General features: G+C 42.2%; 1 protein-coding gene across 5 annotated transcripts in view; it reads left to right on the plus strand.

Moving 5' to 3' along the window:
• The window catches only part of LOC309845912 (histone-arginine methyltransferase CARM1-like), a 262,210-nt gene extending 240,700 nt beyond the window's left edge, over positions 1-21,510 (plus strand). For 4 of the 5 annotated variants that reach the window (XM_082694419.1, XM_082694421.1, XM_082694423.1 and 1 more), the window contains 3 exons: positions 1,660-1,797; positions 16,562-16,651; positions 20,873-21,510. In XM_082694419.1, coding sequence (XP_082550545.1) covers positions 1,660-1,797; positions 16,562-16,651; positions 20,873-20,882 — 238 coding nt within the window. In that variant the 3' untranslated portion in view covers positions 20,883-21,510. The remainder of the gene's footprint in view (positions 1-1,659; positions 1,798-16,561; positions 16,652-20,872) is intronic. The other variant, XM_082694420.1, reaches the window with a different exon arrangement.
• The last annotated feature ends 2,285 nt before the right edge of the window (positions 21,511-23,795 follow it).

The raw sequence follows: 23,795 nt of genomic DNA on the forward strand, positions 1-23,795 counted from the left end.
AAACCTATGGAGCCAATTGGATTGGGTTTTGAAGGAAGGACGGAAGGTCCGGGCTTTATCATCCCTCTTGGTTTTTTCCAGAATAGGTGGTGGGAAGGACCCCAGGCACCCGCCGTCGCTTTCTCTCTCACCATCCTGGTTCCAGAACAGCCTGTGTCCAGGTGCAGCCAGACTTAGACCTTCCCCCTCTCTGGTTCGCACCGTCAGCTCCTTAGGCTAGAACCTTCCTCAGTGACCAGGCAGGCGTGGACGGCTAACGCTGACAGCCGCGGCCGTGACATCTCCATCATGTGCTCCTTCCCCGTCCTGAAAAGATCCGAAACCCTAAGGGAAGAGAGGAGACAGACCACCTCCAAGCTGATTCTCGGTGTCTGGCATTTCTCGTTGGGGCTGCACTATCCCCGGGACCCCCCCCCCCAAATCTGTGCTCTCCTCCGGATCCCCCTACTCCCTTGCCAGGCTTTCTCGTGTTCTCTAATGAGTGAAGACAGTTGCTCTGGGTCACGTGGCCAGGCAAAATGCAAACTTCTGCAACACACTGTCCTCCTCTCCGTATAAAAGCAGGCAGGCCCACCATTGCATCTGCAGAGAGAGAAGGACTCGTGGGTCTGTAATAAAGCTCAGGGAGCTTGGGGGCTCAGCGGGGAGAGGTTCCCTAGAAGCCTCATCTGGGCTGACAATCAGAGAGAAAGAAAAGGATGTATGAGTCATTCCTGCAGCACGGACGCGTATTTGTCCAAGGGAATCCACGCATTTATGTCTCCGACTTTCCCCAGTGAATTTGTTCCTGCGGGAGCAAGGGAGATAAGCCAGACGTGGCCTGCTCCAAGGGGAGAACTTCCTTTGAAGTTAAACGCTTTATCCTAAAAAGCTTTCAAAAATTTGCATTCTACTCTAATCTAACTCTGAGTATATTTTGATCTAGAAGTGGTTTATGTTACTTAGCTAAATTTTGTCAGATATCCCCACAAAATCTTCAAGTCAAAATGGACCCTTCCTCCGTCCAAGCCAGAGACACAGCCTGAGCCCAGGACAGGTGACCTTGGTGTTGGAGGCCCAGCCAGATGTTCTCACCTCTTCACATAAAGGAAGAATGTCCATTTAAACCCTTTCACACACATGCACATGCAGGAAGCCTGAGCTGGAAGGAGTGTAGAGACCATCTGCCCAGGAGCTTTTCTGGCCTCCAGAAGCCTCATCAGGTTCTCTGAACAGGTTGGCATGAGACAGTTAAGAGACCAGCTCCAGCCTCCTCACCCTGACAGATGTTTTTCAAACAAATCATTTCCTAGTTGAACTCTGTTACTTGTTGAACTTCTAGTGAAATTTGATGCAGAAGTAGAGATCGATAGAGTGGCCAAGGGCACGGCTTTGAACCTGGCTCTCCCAGCTGTCCTCTGTGTGGCCTTGGGAAAGTCCTTTAACTTCTCTGGGCTGACCTCATTGAGCTGTTGTAAAGACTTAGGGGGATAATACACACAGAGCTCTGGGTCCAGTGCCCGGCTCAGGGCAATGACCTAAACTGAGCTATCCTTATCTTTAAAGGAGTCCATGAGTCAAAAACCCTGGAAGACCAACTCTCAACCCAAGTCCCCAGGGCAGCCCATTAAATTTGAGCCTGGCCTGTAAATGTCTCTTCACTCTTTTCTTGCCCCACAGGGTAACTGTCTGGCTGTCAACAGCCCCAACTGAGCCTCTGACCCATTGGTATCAGGCGCGGTGCCTTCTTCACACTCCGCTGTTCGCCAAAGAAGGAGAGACCCTCTCGGGGAAAGTGCTGTTTGTAGCCAACAGACGGTAAGCAGGAGTGTCCCGACGGGAGACCACCTCTGCGTGCTGCTCACTGATGGGGAAGGGGGTGCAGGAGGTGGGAGCCTTCCCAGCACCTAGAAGCGGTCGCGGCGTGGTTTACCAAAGCCTGGCTGACTTTGCCGGGTGCGCTCAGCTGCGGGGTTCAGGGCGGCAGGGATGGGGAGCTTGGGCAGCGTTCTCCACTGACCGCAGAGGAAGGAAGGGCATCCATCTGCTCAAGGGAACGCTTACCAAAGACTCGAACTATCAAGTGCTTTAAATCCCACGTCAGCTTCCTGGCCTTCCTTGCAGCTAGCCACACACCCCCAAATTTAGCCCAGCAACATCGATCTGTACCCAGGGGGACAAGCACGGCAGGGCCGGTGCACCCTGTGTCAGCCAGGACTGGCGGCTTCCCTCTGATAATGGGTTTCACGAGGCCTTGGCAGGGATTAGTTTGGTGGATCTCATTTTTAAAATGCTCTATTTTCTTTCACCTTGCCGGAGCTTCTCCTGGGTGAATCAGAGGAGAAAGGATACAGCAGAGTGGTTCAAGGACTCTCTGGATCTTAAGGGCACTCACAGGTCATCTCGCTCCACTTCCTTCCCTCCCTCCCTCTCCCACTTTCTTGGGCTTGTTCTTGAATACTCCTGTGACAGAGAGCTCACCACTTCACATACCAACCCTTCCGTTTCTAAAGTCTTGATTTCTTCCATTACAAAAACCTAACGCATTCACATGTACATTCAAAACTACAAAAGCGTCCAGAGCCCACACACACTGCCAGCCCTTGCCCCAGGCCCCAGATGTGACCCTGTGCTCCGTAGCCTTTCAGGCAATTGTCTGTGCATATACTAACCAAAAATTTTCGTGGGGCTTTTATTGTTGTTTTACAAGAAGAGTAAACGAACAGTCTCCGACTCACATTTTTACTTAGCAGTGAGTCCTGGATCCGTGCAGACAGGTTGTTTTGTCATTTTACTAAATGCATCAGAGATGGACATAGATCATGTCTTTTTTTAAGTTGCTGGGTTTTTTTGTTTGTTTTGTATTGTTTTGGTTTTGGCCATTGCAAAAAAAACTCTACATTAAATACCCTTGAGCAGGAAGATTGTACAGTGGCAAGAATATTTCTGCATGAGATCCCTAGAAGTGGAAATGCTAAATGAGAGATTATGTGCATGTTACGCACTGATAAATACTGCTTTTCTCCATGGTTGCACCAACCTCCACTCAACGCTGCAGCGGACAGCCTTGTGCATTCTTGCACTTCTTTCCCTGCATTGCCCGTTACTGGTCTCTCTGATTTTTGCCAGACCCCAAAATCACTTTTCAAAAGTTGCTTCTGGTTATTTGGTGTCTATTTCTTTAACTACTACTAAGATTAAGTAACTTTTCATACAGTCTTTGGCTATCAATGTCATGTACTTTAGACATCTCTGATGATTACAACATGACTCTTGCCGCCGACCCCGTCTACCACTTCCGGTTCATTGTACCCATTCATCTTACTTCCGCTTCTGAGGTCTGTTCCAACCTCCCAACGGCAGCTGTGACTATTTGGAGAGTTCTTCCAAAATCCTCCCAGCCTTCCTGCCTTTTGGCTAACATCTTCAACTCCTCACTCCTATAAGAGTGATTTTTAAATTGTCTGAGATTTTAAGTTCTCCCGCTCTGGAACTGAATCCCGTTCCTGGGACGTTTTCCAGAAAGTAGTTCACAGGAGAGGCGTTCCTGTGGCCGGGGAGTCATGACCGTGTTCACGCGTCTGCTTTCCTCACCTCACACTCTGTCCTGTTCAGTCCTGGCGCAGAGACATCCTGCTTCCTGCAAACATGGCTGCCCGGTGCGTCTCCAGGTGGGTCTGCTGTGTCACCGTTCTAGATGCGTCTCTGCCTGGGAGCCTTGCCTGCCCTAGTTCCTGCACAAGATGCTACAAACAAGGACTAAAACTTGTGCAGTTCAGAAAACGTTCCTCGTCTTCAGGGCCCATGTTTTGGGGAGCACTCCCTGAGGACGGCTGCCCGGGGCTCTGCTGCTTCTCTTTGCACTGCTGTACTATTTCCCCTATGACCCACGACCAATCTCAAGTGCTTTTGTATCTGTCATGCATATGCTAGAGTTGGTAGATTAGATCTTTCTCGCAGTTGGACAGAAAATGAGGTCTGTGGTCTGCAGTGACTTTCTATTCTGCTTGTTTGGGGATGGCTTTCAGGAGAAAAATGGGAGGACACTGATTTTTACCATGTTTACCCTGAAAGTTACCACTTTCTTCCTGAATCTTCATAAGACATCTATGTAATGACCAGTTCTACAGGGGAAAAAAAAAAAAAGGATCAGGAACAGTAGCCCACATCGGCCTGGAGTTTGGACTTGCCTTTTCTGCTTGATAAATTTTTGCTTTCAAATATTTGTATGTTAACATACCACAGGGTACTATTAGGTGAGTGAATTTAAACCATCTTATTGTTTCATTACTTTTTCTAACGTATCTTGGGTTTCATCCTCATCAGTCATACTTTCCTCCCGTCCTCTGCTTCGTTCCCTAGTCGGGAAGAAAGAAGCAAACATTCACCTCCCACACCTGTGTCGTGATTCCCGGCTCCTCCTGCCCGCCAGCCCTTTCCTAAAATACGATTTCATATTGCTGGTATTTGCCTTTATGTGAGCATTCTAAAAAGAAGGCCCGAGTCTCACTCTATGGCGTATCCCTCCTCACTTAATACACAGAGGTTCAGCAGTGATGTGGAATGACCACTTGAATGAAGAAGTCATAGCTGATGATCCTTCTCTTAGTAAGAATTTCATCTGGCACAGCTGAAAGAAGACGCTAAGATATGATGGACCCACAATGCTTTGCAGCAGGACTAAAGGGAGGGGGTGGGAGGGAGGAAGTTCTTCATATTAGACCAGCACCCAGGTGTAGTGAGAGAGGCCAGCCTTGGGTGTCTCCTGGTTTTGTCCAGTCTCCTCTGCCCATAGTTGGTGCTTGAGTGATCTTGAGCAAGTTAATGAATTTCTCTAGCCACAATTTATAGTATTTGTGTCATCAGGCTTGGCAGGTATTAGAGAAAACATAGTACAGTCATCAATACACAGTAGATCCACAGAAAATCTTAGCTTTATTTTCTCCTGCCTTATTCTCTTTCTTTTTCTCATTGTATCCCATCAGAGTGTTTGCTGGAAAATTCTTCTCTTCCTTGGTATTTTCTATGAACCTCTGCACTTCCTGAATGTCCACGCTTTGACGCCCTTTTCAGTAAGGTGCTACGTGTTTGTCCTGCCTTTGGAGGGGAGAGCCCCCTTCCCTGCTGTCAAACAGTCTTTATAAGCCCTGGCCTCCTGGGAGAATGTGTGCAGCCACACAGGCGGGGCAGTGACTGCCCTTTTCTTCCCAGCCAGGCCAGGGCCATTTATGATTGTATCATTAGCATTTCGTTTTCCACCGACCCCCCGCCTTCTGGAGCTCTCATTTATTTTGGTGCTTGGGACAGTCAAACAGAACTCACCTTACTTAGAAACTTTATCGAATTTACATCCCTACAGTTCATAGATGTGGCACCCGTGAAGCTTTTTGGTCACGTGCACCTAGGAGTAAAAACATTTTATGTATGTGTCCTCCAAGTATACTACCACTTATCTTTTAATTACGTGAGTATACTACAGTAATAATAGAAAGCATAAGACAAAGTGCTTAATATAGAGATCTATGCATATATATGTATGTATATACATTTATATACTACAGACACACATGCATAGACATGTCTCTGTGTGTGTATATATATATACACACACACACACACACACATAGAAATTTATGTAGTGTGTATCTTAAAAGATAAAAAAATAGAAATAAAAAGAATGAATGGGGAAAAAAAAAACAAATATATGTAGGCTGATTTTGGGTCTAGCTCAGCAACTTACCCTGGGCCAACATTTTTTGGAACAGAACTTAAAACTTTTGGATCCCTCTGAGGGATCCCAACTGAGGTTTGCCAGGGAATTTGGTTTACAGGGAGCTTAATGAGCTTTGTTTTCGGAACTAGAAGAAATGCTGACCAGAGGGCTTGGGAGGCTCCGAGTGCTTCCCCTCATGGTCATTACTGAACTTGCTTCAGCTGGCACTCAGCTTCTCTGAGCCCAAATACTGCTACATCAGAAGGAACTGTAGGGGATGCTCTCATGTCTGATTAAGGGCAGTGAAGTAATAGTATTTGCAGACGGCCTTTTGCACAACGTTTCTTTGTTCTTCAGTGGTCCTCAGAATCTTCTAGCTCGAGCCCTTTGGTCCTTTACATGCTTGGTGTCTACTTGGTTGCGTTGGTCCCCATAATCAGACTCTTACTGAACCCTCCCACCTTAGCAAAACCTGAGAACTAGGTGAGCCTAACACATACCATAACCGTTAGCTGGGGTTTAGAATCCAGCATTTACCTAGTGAATTCACTAGTGCTCAGGAGGTGTCAGGTGCACAACTGTCTTGGCTTCCGAGGACTGGCAAAATTCAAAATAAGAGCTCCACATTTTCTTCCATACCCCAGTGTACCGTCCTTCCTCCTCCCAGGGCATGCTCAGTCCAACCCTGCTGAAGAACACTTAGGTGGTGTCCATGCCAGTGAGGTTCCAGCTAACTTCCTTCAACATCAGTAAACCCTCAGTGGCTTGGGCCATTTTCTCCCCAAGCTTCCACTACTTCTGATTCTCCAACACCTTCTTCTTCTTCTTCTTCTTCTTCTTCTTCTTTTTTTTTTTTTGACAGCTCTTTCCCTCTTTACTTTTATATATATATATATATATATATATATATATATATATATATATATATTTAAAATTGTTTTTATTAACAATAGTATATTATTTGCCCCAGGGGTACAGGTCTGTGAATCATCGGGCTTATACATTTCACGGCACTCACCATAGCCCATACCCTCCCCAGTGTCCATAACCCAACCACCCTATCCCTTCTCCCCACCCCTACAGCAACCCTCAGTTTGCTAAGTGAGATTAAGAGTCTGCTATGGTTTGTCTCCCTTCCGATCCCATCTTGCTTTATTTTTTCCTTCTCTACCTCCCAGACTCCCCGCCCAGCCTCTCAAATTCCTCATATCAGAGAGATATGTCTTTCCCTGATTGACTTATTTCACTCAGTGTAGTACCCTCTAGTACCATCCACATGATTGCAAATGATTTTGCAAAAGATTTCATTTCTTTGGATGGCTGCATAGAATTCCATTGTATATATATATATACCACATCTTCTTTATCCATTCATCTGTTGATGGACATCTAGGTTTTTCCAGTTTGGCTGTTGTGGACATTGCTGCTTGTAAACATCCGGGTGCACTGTGCCCCTTCAGATCACTACATTTGTACCTTTGGGGTAAATACCCAGTAGTGCCATTGCTGGGTCGTAGGGTAGCTCTATTTTTATTTATTTATTTTTTTTTGAGGAACCTCCATGCTATTTTCCAGAGTAGCTGCGCCAGCTTGCATTCCCACCAACAGCGTAGGAGGGTTCCCTATTCTCCGCTTCCTCACCAACATCTGTTATTTCCTGACTTGTTAATTTTAGCCCTTCTGACTGGCGTGAGGTGATATCTCATTGTGGTTTTGATTTGTAATTCCGTGGTGCCCAGTGATGCTGAGCCCTTTTTCATGTGTCTGTTGGCCGTTTGGATGTCTTCTTTGCAGAAATGTCTGTTCATGTCCTCTGCCCATTTCTTGATTGGATTATTTGTTCTTTGGGTGTTGAGTTTGCTAAGTTCTTTCTAGATTTTGGATACTAGCCCTTTACCTGATATGTCATTTGTGAATATCTTCTCCCATTCCTTCAGTTGTCTTTTGGTTCTGTTGACTGTTTCCTTTGTGGTGAAAAAGTTTTTATCTTAATGAAGTCCCAATAGTTCATTTTTGCCCTTGTTTCCCTTGCCTTTGGTGATGTTTCTAGGAAGATGTTGCTGCGGCTGAGGTTGAAGACGTAGCTGCCAGTGTTCTCCTCAAGGATATTGATGGATTCCTTTCTCACATTGAGGTCTTTGATCCATTTTGAGTCTATTTTCGTGTGTGGTGTAAGGAAAGGCTCCAGTTTAATTTTTCTGCATGTGGCTGTCCAATTTTCCCAACACCATTTGTTGAAGAGACTGTCTTTTTTCCATTGGACATTCTTTCCTGTTTTGTCGAAGATGAGTTGATCAAAGAGTTGAGGGTACATTTCTGGGCTCTCTATTCTATTCCATTGATCTATGTGTCTGTTTTTGTGCCAGTACCATACTGTCTTGATGATGACAGCTTTGTAATAGAGCTTGAAGCCTGGAATTGTGATGTTGCCAACTTTGGCTTTCTTTTTCAACATTCCTCTGGCTATTCAGGGTCTTTTCTGGTTCCATATAAATTTTAGGGATTATTTGTTCCATTTCTTTGAAAAAAAATTTGTGGTATTTTGATAAGTATTGTATTAAATGTGTAGATTGCTTTAGGTAGCATAATATTTTCAGTGTTTGTTCTTCCAATCCATGAGCACGGAACGTTTTTCCATTTCTTTGTGTCTTCCTCAATTTCTTTCATGAGTACTTCCTAGTTTTCTGAGTATAGGTTCTTTGTCTCTGTCGTTAGGTTTATTCCTAGAGTATCTTACGGTTTTGGGTGCAATTGTAAATGGGATCAACTCCTTAATTTCTCTTTCTTCTGTCTTGCTGTTGGTGTATAGAAATGCAACTGATTTCTGAGCACTGATTTTATATCTTGACACTACTGAATTCCTGTATGAGTTCTAGCAGTTTTGGAGTGGAGTCTTTTGGGTTTTTCACATAAAGAATCATATCTGCAAAGAGAGAGTTTGACTTCTTCTTTGCCAATTCAGAGGCCTTTTATTTCTTTTTGTTGTCTGATTACCAAAGCTAGGACTTCCAGTATGATGTTGAATAGCAGTGGTGATAGTGGACATCCCTGCCATGTTGCTGACCTTAGGGGAAGATTCTCATTTTTTTCCCATTGAGAATGATATTCACTCTGGGTTTTTCATAGATGGCTTTGATGGTATTGAGGTATGTACCCTCTATCCATACACTCTGAAAAGTTTTGATCAAGAAAGGATGCTGTACTTTGTCCAATGCTTGTTCAGCATCTATTGAGAGTATCATATGATTCTTGTTCTTTCCTTTATTAATGTATTGTTATCACATAGATTTGTGGATGTTGAACCATCCTTGCAAGCCCAGGTATAAATCCCACTTGGTCGCGGTGAATAATCTTTTTGATGTACTGTTGGATCCTATTGGCTAGTATTTTGGTGAGAATTTTTCCATCCATGTTCATCAGGGATATTGGTCTGTACTTCTCCTTTTTGATGGGGTCTTTGTTTGGTTTGGGGATCAAGGTAATGCTGGCCTCATAAAATGAGTTTGGAAGTTTTCCTTCCATTTCTTTTTTTTGGAACAGTTTCAGGAGAATAGGAATTAATTCTTCTTTAAATGTTTAGTAGAATTCCCCTAGGAAGCCATCTGGCCCTGGACTCGTGTTTATTGGGAGATTTTTGATGACTTCCTCAATCTCCTTACTGGTTATGGGTCTGTCAAATTTTCTGACATATAGTTGCTCATAATATGCTCTTATAATTGTTTGTATTTCTTTGGTGTTGGTTGTGATCTCTCCTCTTTCATTCATGATTTTATTAATTTGGGTCCTTTCTCTTTTCTTTTTGATAAGTCTGGCCAAGAGTTTATCAATATTATTAATTCTTTCAAAGAACCAGCTCCTAGTTTCTTTGATTTGTTCTACTGTCCTTTTGGTTTCTATTTCATTGATTTCTGCTCTGATTTTTATTATTTCTCTTCTCCTGCTGGGTTTGGGCTTTCTTTGCTGTTCTTTCTCCAGCTCCTTTAGGTGTAGGGTTATATGTGTACTTGAGACCTTTCTTGTTTCTTGAGAAAAGCTTGTATCTCTATATACTTACCTCTGGGGACCGCATTTGCTGTGTCCCACAGATTTTGAACAGTTGTGTTTTCATTTTCATTTGTTTCCATGAGTTTTTAAAATTCTTCTTCAATTTCCTGGTATTTGCGTTCTTTTGAACTCAAATCAAAAGAATCATATCATCTGCAAAGAGAGAATTTGACTTCTTCTTTGCCAATTCAGATGTCTTTTATTTCTTTTTGTTGTCTGATTGCTAAGTTCTTTAATTTCCTGGTATTTTAGTTCTTTTGAGTATTTCATGTATTTGAGTTCTTTCCAACCTTCCTCTTATGATTGAGTTCTGGCTTCAGAGTATTGTGGTCTGAAAATATGCAGGGAATCATCCCAACCTTTTGGTATTGGTTGAGACCTGATTTGTGACCCAGGATGTGATCTATTCTGGAGAATGTTCCATGTGCACTCAAGAAGAATGTGTATTCTGTTGCTTTGGGATGGAATGTTCCAAAAATATCTGTGAGGTCCATCTGGTTCAGTGTGTCATTTAAAACCTTTATTTCCTTGTTAATCTTTTGCTTAGATGATCTGTCCATTTTGGAGAGGGGGGTGTTAAACTCTCCTACTATTATTGTATTACTGTCTATGCATTTCTTTGATTTTGTTATTAATTGGTTTATATAATTGGCTGCTCCCATGTTAGGGGCATAGATATTTAAAATTGTTAGATCTTCTTTCTAGATCCCTCAAATATGATATAGTGTCCTTCATCATCTCTTATTATAGTCTTTGGCTTAAAATCTTACTTATCTGATATAAGGATTGCCACTGCAACTTTCTTTTGATGTCCACTAGCATGGGAAATTGTTTACCACACCCTCACTTTAAATCTGGAGGTGTCTTTGGGTCTAAAATGTGTTTCTTGTAGACAGCATATCGATGGTCTTGTTTTTTATCCATTCTGATACCCTGTGTCTTTTGATTGGGACATTTAGCCCATTTACCTTCAGGGTAACTATTGAAAGATTTGATATTAGTGCCATTCTATTGCCTGTAAGGTGACTGTTACTGTATATTGTCTCTGTTCCTTTCTGGTCTGCTTGTTTTAGGCTCTCTCTTTGCTTAGAGGTCCCCTTTCAATATTTCCTGTAGGACTGGTTTGGTGTTTGCAAATTCTTCTAGTTTTTGTTTGTTCTGGAAGCTTTTTATCTCTCCTTCTATTTTCAGTGACAGCCTAGCTGGATATAGTATTCTTGGCTGCATATTTTTCTCGTTTAATGCTCTGAATATATCATGCCCATTCTTTTGGGCATGCCAGGTGTCTGTGGATAAGTCTGCTGTCACTCTAATGTTACTATCATTGTATGTTGTAAACCTCTGGTCTCTGGCTGCTTTTGGTATTTTGTCTTTGTCACTAAGACTTGTAAGTTTTAGTATTAGATGACGGGGTGTGGACCTATTTTTATTGATTTTGAGGGGAATTCTCTGTGCCTCCTGGATTCTGATGATTGTTCCCTTTGCCATTTTAGGGAAAGTCTCTATTATAATTTGCTCCAATATACCTTCTGCCCCTCTCTCTCTTTCTTCTTCTTCAGGGATCTGAATTATTCTAATACTGTTTCATCTTACAGTATCACTTATCTCTCAAATTCTTCCCTCATGGTCTAGTATTTGTTTGTCTCTCTTTTGCACAGCTTCTTACTCTCTATCATTTGGTCTTCTATATCACTAATTCTCTCTTCTGCCTCATTTATCCTAGCAGTAAGAGCCTCCATTTTTTATTGCACCTCATTAATAGCTTTTTAAATTTCACTTGGTTAGATTTTAGTTCTTTTATTTCTCCAGAAAGGGATTCTCTAGTATCTTCCATGTCTTTTTTGAGTCCAATTAGCACCTTGATAATTGTCATTCTGAACTCTAGTTCTGACATAATACCAATGTCTGTATTGATTAGGTTCCTTGCCATTTGATACTGCCTCTTGTTCTTTTTTTGTGGTGAGTTTTTCCTCCTATATTTTATCCAGATAAGAATATATGAGTGAGAGAGTAAAATATTAAAAGGGTGGCAAAGACCCCAGAAAAATATATGCTAACCAATCAGAAGAGACCCAAAACCAGGGGAAGACGAGAGGGGGTAAAACAATAAAAAATTTAAAAATATAGTTATTAGACTGTGAATAGAACTGAGCCACCCACTTGATTTTGCGTGTATTCTGGTCTCTTAGAAGAAACTACCTCCCAAAATTTTAAAGAAAGAAAAACTTATATATGTTCAAAAATAGGGGTAAACACAATGAAGAGATGGAATATGACTGTAAAGATGAAAAAGATTTTAAAAGATTTTTTAAAAGGAATTGGTAAGATAAGTTGGTTGGAAAAAGAAAAAAAAAGAATATGATCAGACTGGAGCTAGATTTAGGATTTATTTTGATCTATTAGAAGAAATTATATCCCAAAATTTTAAAGAAGGAAAACCTGTATTTATAAAAAAAATAAGGTTAAATACAATGAAGGGATAAAATATGACTATAACCATGAAAATTTTAAAAGATTTTTTTAAAGGTATTGATAAGATAAAATAGTTAAAAAAATGTTTAAAGAGGAAAGAAGAAACGTTTAAAAAATAGAATAAGAAAAAAAAATTTAAAAAATTTTACTTTGCAATACTGAAGAATCATGGGGAAAAAGCCATGAATTCTAAGTGTTGCTTTCCCCTAGCTCTGGAGTTCCACAGTTCTCAGTGACTAGAAAACTTGGTCTTGGCAGGATGTTCTTGCTGATTTCCTGGTGGAAGGGCCTGTTCCAGTGATTCTCAAATGTCTTTACCCGAGGTGGAACTGCACCACCCTTGCCAGGGGTTGCGCTAAGCAATCTGCTCAGGTTTGCTCTTGGGAGCTTTTGTTCCCTGGCCACTTTCCCTAGAGCTCTGGAGGACCAAAATGAAGATGGTGGCCTCCCAATCTCTGGTTTGGTAGGAGCTAAGAGCCAGGGCCCCACTCCTCAGTGCACCATCAGAGAAAAGCAGTCAGTCCTTCTCATCTCCTGGGTCTCCGGCAACACTCCAAGCTCCCCCAGCCCGTGACCAAGCGTTTCTTTTTCTGGCTCATGGCCCCGTTTGGAGTCCTGAAATGCAGCAGATTCCTGCCGCGGCCTCCCGCACCGCTCCTCTTGAAGGAGGAAGGAGGGAATCTCCCCAGATCTACCACGGGGTCCCTGCTCAAAAAGCAGTGGCCTGACTGCCGCAGATCACAGTTTAAGGTAACTCCGATCTGAGAGCTCACTCCTCGGCTCTGTCTCTGTAGTCAGCTTCCCTGCTTTAATACCTGTGAGCTCTGCTACACTCAGACACTCCAGTCATTCTGTGACCCTGTGGGTCCTGAGACCACACTGTGCCCATGAGGGCTCTACCCCTGCTTAGCCTCTGGAGTGATGGCCCTCAGTGGAGCAGACTTCCGAAAGTTCTGATTTTGTGCTCTGCTAGTCTACCACTTGCTGGGAGCCAGCCCCTCTGCCCCTTTCCCCGCTGCGGTCTATCTTCCTGTCATGTCAGATTCACTTCTGCACATGTTCTACCTTCCCAAGAGGGGTCGATTTTCTGTTTCTAGAATTGCTCCTCCTCTTCTTTTCTATCTTCTGTTGAGTTTGTACATGTTCAGAATGGCTATTTCAGTTTCCTAGTTTTCTGCCATCTTGCTTCCTCTCTCTATTTCCATCTTTCTCTCCACCCCCTTCTTCCTTGGCAGTCAGCACTGAGCCTCTCCCTCCCTCTACTGTACCTTTCTGTTTTCTCTAATAAAACAGAGTTACCACATTCCCTAGAAAGACATGCCCTGCATCTGTTGTTCCAATATCTGCTTGAGGACAAAAGAAATGTTGGTATACAAAGCAATGATTTTGCACTTAATCCTGAACTAAAGTATGTCCCCACGTATGTCACTTGACTCCATCTCCGTAGATTTAAAATAACTAATTCTGGCAGAGAATGAGGTTTTGTTTTTGTTTTTAGAGAATACACATTGCCACATAACTGGTTCAAAAGAATCCATGGTTATTTAGGATCCTGTGTACAGTCTTAGGGAAGAGTCTCCATTATTGGTTGCTTTATCCACATTGCACATTAATTACGGAGTCTGGAGTCGGCCTCCTGGGTGTCGTGGCACCAGGATGACCTGCTCCTGGGATAGGAGAGCACATGGTTTTCATGCTGTCTTAGGAAAGGGCACATTCTCCCGTGGTTGGGTGAATCACTATCAAATTAGCATGTCCAACCATCCTCCCCACCGCCCTCTGCTCCTGCCGTCACAGAAGGGCTTTGAGAACAAACCTCATCTCTCACTCATCACCCTGAGCCATGACCTAACATAACATGAAGCTCTTTTTGGCTTCTGGGAAGCCAGGACTCTGAGGTTGGGTCAGGGAGAAGAGTAGGTGAGAGAAGTGAGTATAAAGTGACAGTGTTATCTAGCATTCTGAAGAGAGCCTTGGTGAACACCCTATGGCAAAAACGTCCTGATTGTTCTTCCCGACCACACCTGGGGCCATGCAGGTCTCCCTTGTGCCTTTTATGCATCCGTGGACACACACATTTGCACAGACCTTGGCATCCCCCATTTCTGGTTGAAGTCCTATATTAATTACTTCAAATATTGTTAAGAAGGTGTCTTTCCTTTGGGAAAAATATGCATGTGTGTCACTCTCTGAATTACCTGTGAGACTTTCTCAGCCTTTCCATGACCAGGAGGGCTGCCTCCCTCCCAAGATCTTGGTGTCTCTGTGTCTTACTACCCCCACATCTACCTTTTGGTATCACAAATGCAGTGAACTACTGGATGTGGGTATCATGGAGGAAACTTACAGCACAGTAGTTTGGAGTTAATTATAGGAGTTGAAACAGAATTGAAGAACATCTTTCTTTCTTTCTTTCTTTCTTTTCTTTTTCTTTTTTTTTTTTTTTTTAATGTTTATGTAGGCCTGTCTTTCCCTCTTACTTTGTCTGGTGCTGATAAAATCTAGAACTGGAGCTACAGGTTTCATAGGATCTGACATTATATGTAAGACTTTCCACTATTGATAAAGACAGGGTAGGAGGCCTTTGTATCTTTTAGTAATTTCTGGAATTTGAAACGAAAGCCAAACAGTCAAGGAAATTCAAATTAAAATAATAACATGTTAACCCCAAACATTTAAAATATTAAGGATTTGAAGATGTGTAATGAAACCAGCCTTTTGTACTTTGAAAGTGAGGAAGTAATTCAGTCCACTTTGTAATATGTCTATTTTAGCAGTAGGTATTGGGAACCTTAAGTGTCTATGTGCTATAGCCTCGTGAGTCTAACACTAAGAATTTATTCCAAGGAAATAATCACAGATAGGACAGAAAGATGTATTACAAGAATGTCCTTTACAGCAGAATTTCTGTCATAAAATTAGATTTTTTTAAAGGTTTTTATTTATTTATTTGACAGAGATTACATGTACGCAGAGAGGCAGGCAGAGAGAGGGGGGTGGGGAGAAGCAGGCTCCCTGCTGGGCCGACAGCCTGCTGCGGGGCTCAATTTCAGAACCCTGAGATCGTGACCTGAGCTGAAGGCAGAGGCTTTAACCCACTGAGCCACCCAGGCGCCCCATAAAATTCGAATTTTTTTTTTTACTATAAGTAGTAATATGTTATTATATGTTTTTAATATATTATAAAAATATAAATATTTGAAAGTGGGGGATTATTAAACACATTATGCTATACCCATGTAATACTACTGAAAAATATATTGCCAAGAATGATAAGATAGGGGCACCTGGGTGGCTCAGTTGGTTAAGCGTCTGCCTTTGGCTCAGGTCATGATCTCCGGGTCCTGAGATCCAACCCTGTGTCAGAATCCCTGCTCAGCAGGGGTCTGCTTTTCCCTCACCCTCTGCCCCTCCCCGCTAGTCATGCTTTCTCTCTTGCTTTCTCTCTCTCCCAAATAAATTTTTTAAAAGAGGAATTACAGGCTAAGTGCTTGCTTATGTTAAATAAAATTAGGATATATGAAGGAATATTTTAGGTGATTTTATTAAAAATTTACTCATTTATAAAAAAAATGGTAGTAGGGAAAATAATGGTGAGATAATATAGTAGAAGAATCTTCATCCAGTGACATTATGGATTATTTTATTTTATTTCTATTTTATTTTTATTTTATTTTTAATTTCTATTTTATTTTTCAGTTCTACAAATGAATATGTAACACTTTATAATCTGAAGAAATACATATTTTTTAAAAGATTTTATTGATTGGTCAGAGAAGAGAGCTCAAGCAGGGGGAGCAGCAGGCAGAGCAGGCATACATGTGACTAATAAAAATCCCATGCACATAATTCCTCCAGATTAGTCATCAAGGATATGTGTCTTATTAGCTGATCTTATCAGCCAGTTCTCGCCAGAATTGCATGAGCCTTTATCTGGGGTCTCTTAAAATCATTCACATTTATTAACTGGCAGTCTGCAATTTTATGTCAGTATGAGATTTTTAAATTATCCAGTCTTTGCACAATTAAGATTGTTTTGGTACCTTGGTGGGTGACCCAGAAAGTACCTCTGTTAATTAAAGCCATTTCTGTCATTGCCATTGGTAAAACCAGAAGCATAATTAACTTTGTAATTTTGTAGATCACAAGACTATAACTGTCAAACTCTTCTAACAAATAAATATTAGTAACATCCAGATAAGCTCACATGGGCCTATACGAGATGCCACCCATGCACTCTTCAAACCCTCATGAGGTAGGTGGGTACGTGTAGGCAGCGCCCTCAGTGTATGTGAAGATATCTGGTCTTGTCAAATGATGGGTTTTTGTTTTGTTTTGTTTTCTGCCATCCAGACAGAGCTATGACATTCAGATTGTGGCACTGGTAAACCAGACAGGCTTCAGATCTGGGAACATCCTCGATTTAAAGAATCCTTTCTTTAGGTAAGAAATGCTCTCATCCATTTCACACCCACACATACAAAATCTCAACTGACCACAGGACCTGGTAAAGATAGACTGATTCCATCTTTCCTAAGAGGAGAAAAAAAAAATCTACTCTTCCTCTTTAAGGAGACTTGGATCTTGAGATGGAGTTGAGTGTTTTCTGTTGCATTAAATGGAATTCAGTCTGTACCAATCTGATCCTGAAACAGGGAGCACTGGGTAGTCCTACAAAGCGAGCTCTCTCCTTCCAGCTGAGCTCTAATGAGCTGTGTGACCTCAGGCAAAGTCACTTCCTTCCGGCATTCGGGTTTTCTCTCACCTGCAAAATGTGGAGTTTAACTCTGTGCTCCTCTGACCTTACTCACTAACAGATGGTTTTTTTGTAGTAGGTATTCTTTTTTTTTTTTAAGATTTTATTTATTTGACAGAGATCACAAGTAGGCATAGAGGCAGGCAGAGAGGAGGGGAAGCAGGGTCCCCACTGAGCAGAGAACCCAACGCGGGGCTCGATCCCAGGACCCTGGGATCATGACCTGAACCAAAGGCAGAGGCTTTAACCCACTGAACCACCCAGGCACCCCTGTAGTAGGTATTCTAATTCATCTAAAACATGAAGTCCATTGAAAATGTGTTTTTGAGACATTTTTTGAGAGCATGTAAGTCAGGACATACCTCTCTTTAGAAGCTGTGCAGATTGTGTGTAATACAAAGAACTTGCCACAATGAGATGGGCATGACAGATATTTCTGGAGAAACTCCCCATCTTTACACCCAGTCAATAGGAATGAAGTCGTGTTGGATTGACATGAAGTCAACCCAACAATTAAAAACACTGAACACGGTCACTCTTTACTTTCTTAAAGACTTTATCTCATGTTATAATGTCTCCCAAGGCTTTTATTCAAAGCATCATGTCTTATAGTACTTTTTGAAAAGCATAAAGAGAGGAAGAAAGACGGGAAACCAAACCAGGAATTCTTTGGCAGAGATGGGAAAATGAAATGGTGACTTGGGACGTCATGGGAGGAAAAAAAAAAAACAAGCAAGGCTGCCATTGTTTACATTGTGTGCAAGTTGCCACACACAGTAGGACTTTTGAAAGCCTATTCCCGTTTCAGGATGTGGGTGCCGCCTTTCATTCTGAGGGAAAGGGGGTTTTCTCCCTCCCATTCCCCTACACAATCCTGTCCCATGAAGTCAAGGGCATAGACTGTGTCCTCAGAACAGGCTGACTGTTCACTAGGACAATTTAACCTGCTGAGGCCTCAGTCTTCTCATCTGTGAAATGGGGTCCATACCATGTCCAAGTACTCAACAGTTGACATAAGTAGTTTTCAGTAATTGTTACTTTCCTGTCTTTTTCCCTTTGCTTACTGGTCTCTGCACTCCCACTCTCTCAGTAAGTAAGTTAGGTGATGATCTGTAGTTCATTCCAGACTGAATCATTTGAATTTGGGGGTAGAAAATGAATTTTCATAGGGTTTTAGAAAACCCACCTCTTGAGGGCAAGAACCACGTGAACTAGTAACTCTTGAGTCCAGCTTTCACTTTTAACCAGGAAACACGGAGACAGGGCCTGGGCCTTGGCCTTTGCTAGCCCCTGCTTTGCACAAAGGCACAAACACAGTGGTTACAAGGTCAAAGTGCGGACTGGTCTAGGTTGAGTGATACTCAAGGTGGCCACTGGACTGTCAAAACAGACAGAGAGGGGTGGGGGTGGTGGGGACAGCCGATGCCTCTCCTTTTCCCTTCTTCTCTCATTCAGCACCAAGTCAGACTGATGTATTTAATTAAATAATTAAGTAGATAAGGTTGCTTAAAATGTGGCTCCCTTGGGAATTCCAGATCTTGATTGTATTTTTTTCACCAACTCTTCCCTAATGTCTAGGCCTCAGTATCTTCAGTGAGGATGTGTGCTAAATGACCAAATCTTGGAGAGCACGTAGCCTGTAGTAGATGCTCGGTTAAATGTTCAGCTATAGTAATGTCCTTCTGCTCCCTGACAGTCAACTCCAATCTGCTGCTGAGGAACAGAAAAGCGGGACGTGTGTGTGTACGCACGCTTGTGTGTGTTAGGGAGAACTAAAATAATTGGCATTACTGAGAGGAATTATTGGTAATTTTCCATCAAAATAAGTAACTTTATCTCCACCTGATTTTTATTCTGTCCATTTTTAGGGCTTACTATAGACTTACACACAAAAATGAAAGATTCATTTTTGGTTTTTTTTTCTGATCCCTGATACCATCTAAAAACATCTAATGTGGCATGCTAAAAACATCTCAAGATCTACAAGTTAATTACTAAAAACATAAACATCCACCATTAGAGTCAACTGATTTTCGACTGTTGCAAAGGCAGTTAATGGAGAGGTGATAGTCTTCCGAAAATGGTGCTGGAATAATGGACATCAGTATGCAATAAAAACAGTAACCTCCCGTCCATATCCCAGACCGTCTATAAAAATTAGCTCAAAAGGGATCATGGGTCAAAATATAAAACTTTGAGAATAAAACATAGAAGAAAATCTTTGTGATCTTTGGTTTGAACAAAAATTTCTTAGATAAGATTCCTGGAAAGAGAAAGAGAAAAAGGATAAATTGTCTTTTATGAAAATTAAAAACTTATTTTTGAAAGACACATAATATGATTGAACCATGATGAGTTACAAACTAGGTGGAAGTATTAGGAAATCACTTATCTGAAAAAAATAAAATAGTATCCAGAATATAAAAAGAATGCATGATATAATACTTTTTAAAAGGCCCAATAATAAGAAACCATTTTGTTCAGGACAAGAGATTTGAACAGACCTTCCTTCAAGAAGATATAATAACAAATAAGCATAGGAAAAATGTTCACCCTCATTAGCCAATGGGGAAATGAAAATTAAAACCATAACAACATACCACCACACGTCTATGAGAATGGCTTAAAATAAAAATTCGGATGATAGCAAGTGCTGGTGAAGACGTGGAACTACCAGAATTCTCATTCATTGTTGGTAGGAATACAAAGTGGTGCAGACTTTTGAACATAGTTCACCAGTTTCTTCTGTAGTTAAAAATGCACTTACCAAATGACCCAGCAATCTCATTTCCAGGCATCTACACAACAGAAATGAAACTGTATTTGAATGTATATGGCAGTTTTATTTGTAATCATCAAAACTGGAATCAACTAGAATGTCTTCGAAATGGAGAATGAACAAACTATAATCCATGCATACAATGAAACAACTTTCAGTAACAAAAAGGAAAGAAATACTGATGCATTTATAATAATACAGATGAATCTCAAATAAACTAAGCAATAGAAAGTGAAAGAAACCAGACTCAAAAGGCTACATAATATATGATACCACTCACACGACATTCTGGAAAAGGCGACACTGCAGGTACAAAGAATAGCTCGGAAGGGCTTGGGGAAGGGTTAGCTATGAAGAGATGTGGCGGCAGTTCAGGCAGTGGAACTTTCTGTATCTTGACCATCCTGGTGGCAGGATATGCCTGGATGCATTTGTCAAAACTTGCAGGACGAGAGTAGAGGGGCTGAATTATATTGTATGTAGATTTTTCCTCAATGACATGAAAACTTACTGATCGGTGTATTTCATTAAAAAAAAAAAAAACCCACAAATCCACAAAACACCAAAACTGTGTAAAGAGAGAGTAGAAAACAAACAGAGTGTTAGGCCAGCCAGTGGCGAGGGATTACATGAGGGCGTTGTTTACAGTGTGTAATCTGGGAGGCTTCTCGGAAGAGGTGGCAACTGAGTGGTGACTTAAATGTCAGGAAGCAACTGGAATGGGCAGATGTGCAAGCAGAGCCTTCTACAAAAGCACAGTGAGGGCAAAGGCCTGGGGCAAACCAAGCCTACGGAATAGCAAGAAGAGCAAGAAATAAGCTGGTGCTTCGTCTTTGCTGTAAACCTATTAAAAAAAGAAAAGAGTTCTCTCAGTGAACAAAAATCTGGATCATCATCTCAGATCTGAATTTAGGCTATGCATAATCAAACTTACTAAATATAGTGGGTAAATATAGATCTACGGCTGCCCGTAAAAACTTCAGGAAGGGCACGGGAGTGGGAAGAGGGGGGGAGGGGACGAGGAGGGAGAGAGAAGACAAGAACCCCCAACCAGCTTGCCTGCCCGGAGCTTTGGATCGAGGTGGGACTTGCTTACTCAGTATCATAGAAATCACCTTCTCTGTTTTAGGTTTGCTTAGAAGATAGCCACAAGCCAATCGATAAGTCAAATGAAGACCTGAGAAGTCCCTCAACACCGAAGTTCATATTTCGTGTTCCAAATATGCACTCTAAATTTTACAAGGATGATTAGGTTGATTTGAATTCGTATTTTTTCCCTAAATATAAAATGTGCATCCTCATTTTATTGACAAGTCTATTTCTCGGTGCTTCTTAGACTGGCTTTTTACAGCTTTCTGCATATAGCTGAAGAAGAATTTTTTCCTCAATTTGTGATTTCTCTTTATTACTGTTTCAGTAAAGCCAACAGCTCTGCTTTCACTTTTGAAGTATTTACAAAAGAAATTTAACAAAACCCTACCTCATGTTTATATGTATGCGTATGTATGACATAACACAAGAGCATGTTAGGAGTGAGCTTCTATTTACAATTTTAAGCTGTTTTCACTGATCGTCTCAGCCAATCAACAGTAGTTTCTAACTCAGCAGTGTGTTAAAGAATTTTTGCCTTATTCATGTAATGGAATAATAGGACGTCAGGAATGTTCTTCATTGGCCGTATTTGATGACTGTATGTAGCTAAGGAAATAAAGATGGACCCTTTGTCAGTTCTTTTAGGTTTACAATAAAAATGTACAGTGGGAGATACCAGTGAGGCCTCTCCTTTACTGTAAGACATTTGTTATATGTCACACGTCAAAGGGTGATGAAAGATGATCTTTGCAAAGAGCAGGTTTTCCCCTGCCCAGACAACTCTTATAAAAATGGATGTCGCATCAGTATGACAAGCTAATGAAGCCCGCAGCAGCCCGCCTGCTCGGGGGCGGGGGAGTGAGAGAAGCTGGACTCAAACCACAAGGACAGACCCTACCCAGCCGTCAGTCCCCAGCAGCTGGGAGCTTGCCACTCTGCTGCTTTGGCTCGCTCTGGCCTGTCCATCCGACACAGTCTTGCCTTCCTGTCCAGCCCAACAGACTTCCTTTCCTCACTGCAGGGCTTCTCGTCCAGTGGACTGTCACGGGCAGGCCTTCGGCCACCTTTCACACTCACATTGACACATGTCCTGTCCCTCCCTTTGTCTAACCCTTTCTTGCAGCTCCGTATGACCTCGTACCCTAAACACACATGGGTACACACACACACTTTGTCTAACGTTAACCAAGTTATTTGTCGGTTGGAGTGAGTCTGATTGAGTCACTTTTTTTTTTTTTAAAAGATTTTATTTATTTATTTGACAGAGAGAAATCACAAGTAGTCGGAGAGGCAGGCAGAGAGAGAGAGAGGGAAGCAGGCTCCCCGCTGAGCAGAGAGCCCGATGCGGGACTCGATCCCAGGACCCTGAGATCATGACCTGAGCCGAAGGCAACGGCTTAACCCACTGAGCCACCCAGGCGCCCCTGATTGAGTCACTTTTTAATTTCCCACAATGCCTAAGGGTATGTCTCATGCATCAGAGGTGCTCAAAAAATGCACACTGATGGAGTACATGACTTCATCCTGAAGTTAAGAGTCCTTGTAATCATGGAATCAGTTCTGACAGCGTTCCAGTCGCCTTTCAAGCAGAGTAGGCAGAAACCTGGGAACCCTGCACTGCACGAACTCAATGTTGCTGCTGCCGCAGGCTCCACCCACACCCAGGGCAGACATTGCTAATCGATCGCACAACTCTTCCCCAGGCAATGTGACAGGCCCTCATCGGCCTCCTCAGCCCACGCTCTAAAAGACGTCAGCAGTCTCTGGGATGGGCATGAGAGAGAAAAATCATGACTTTTCAGGATGCCAAAAACCTGATGCTATTTCCAAATTTTTGACCAATCCCAAAGATCTGTAATGTTTATAAATTTGTAATTTGACAAAGCCCAAATCTGATACGGATATCTGTCTAAATATACATATGCACATACTGTGGGTGTGGACAAATGAGTGTCTTTTTTCAGTCATTTAGAGAACTCGTCTCCATGTAACCAGTAACTCTCCTGATGTATTCCTTATAACTGGTTTTCATTGGCTTCACCTTATTTCTGGAAATGTAAGTACTTAGTGTTGCTTTTTGAGAAATGATGTAATGTAGAGTTTATTTTGCTGGAAAAATTTAGTAAGTTCACTACTTGTTCCTGTCCTTAAACCTATAGAATCATTAAGAACCAAAGGGGATTGTGTTAAGTGTTAATTTATTGTGTTTCATGGAGAAATTACATTGCCATAGCATCCTACAGATTTGAAAGTGATGTCAGGGCATGTTCATTGTGAATATCAAGAGTAGATTGTGGATTTCAGGAGATTTTGGAAATGTCAGAAAGCTTAGTCTTTCAGGAAGCCATCCCATTGAGATTAAGATAAGGTCAGAAGTGGGGTCCCAGCCAGTTGGCAGGAGCTGCTCAGACATAGTCCGTCGCCAGCATACCTGCGGGCCCTGGAAGGACAATAGCCACGGAGCTCCCGGACAGATACCAGGAAGCCACCCTTGACCCCAGGACCACGGCAGCCTGAAGACATCCTGAACATGAAATGTATCGCATCTCACAAGGAGGCCAGAGGTCGAATGGTCTCCAGGATGGTGACAGAGTCTCAGCGACTCATCAAGGACTGAGGCTCTTCTCCACTCTTTCTCCAACTTCTTTCCTCCAGGCCAGCCTCTCTTATGTGCACAAGGCCATGATGGACATTACTGGAGTCACATCCAGGCTCGTAAAAGAGACACTCACCTCTGGCATCTCGTCTCAAAATAATGATAATGACAGTTAACAAGTGACAGTGCGCCCCAGAAACTTTCCTAAGTGCTTTGCAAATATTAACTAATCTTTATCCTCGCCACAACCCCATTAGCTATGTATTATTATTAACCCCATTTAACAGATGAAGAATGGAGGCAGAAAGGTTGCGTGACTCTCCTGATGACACAGAGCTGGTCAGCCGTGGAGCCGGGATTAGAA

This window comes from Mustela nivalis (genome assembly GCF_964662115.1).
Source record: "Mustela nivalis genome assembly, chromosome: 13".
NCBI lineage: Eukaryota > Metazoa > Chordata > Mammalia > Carnivora > Mustelidae > Mustela > Mustela nivalis.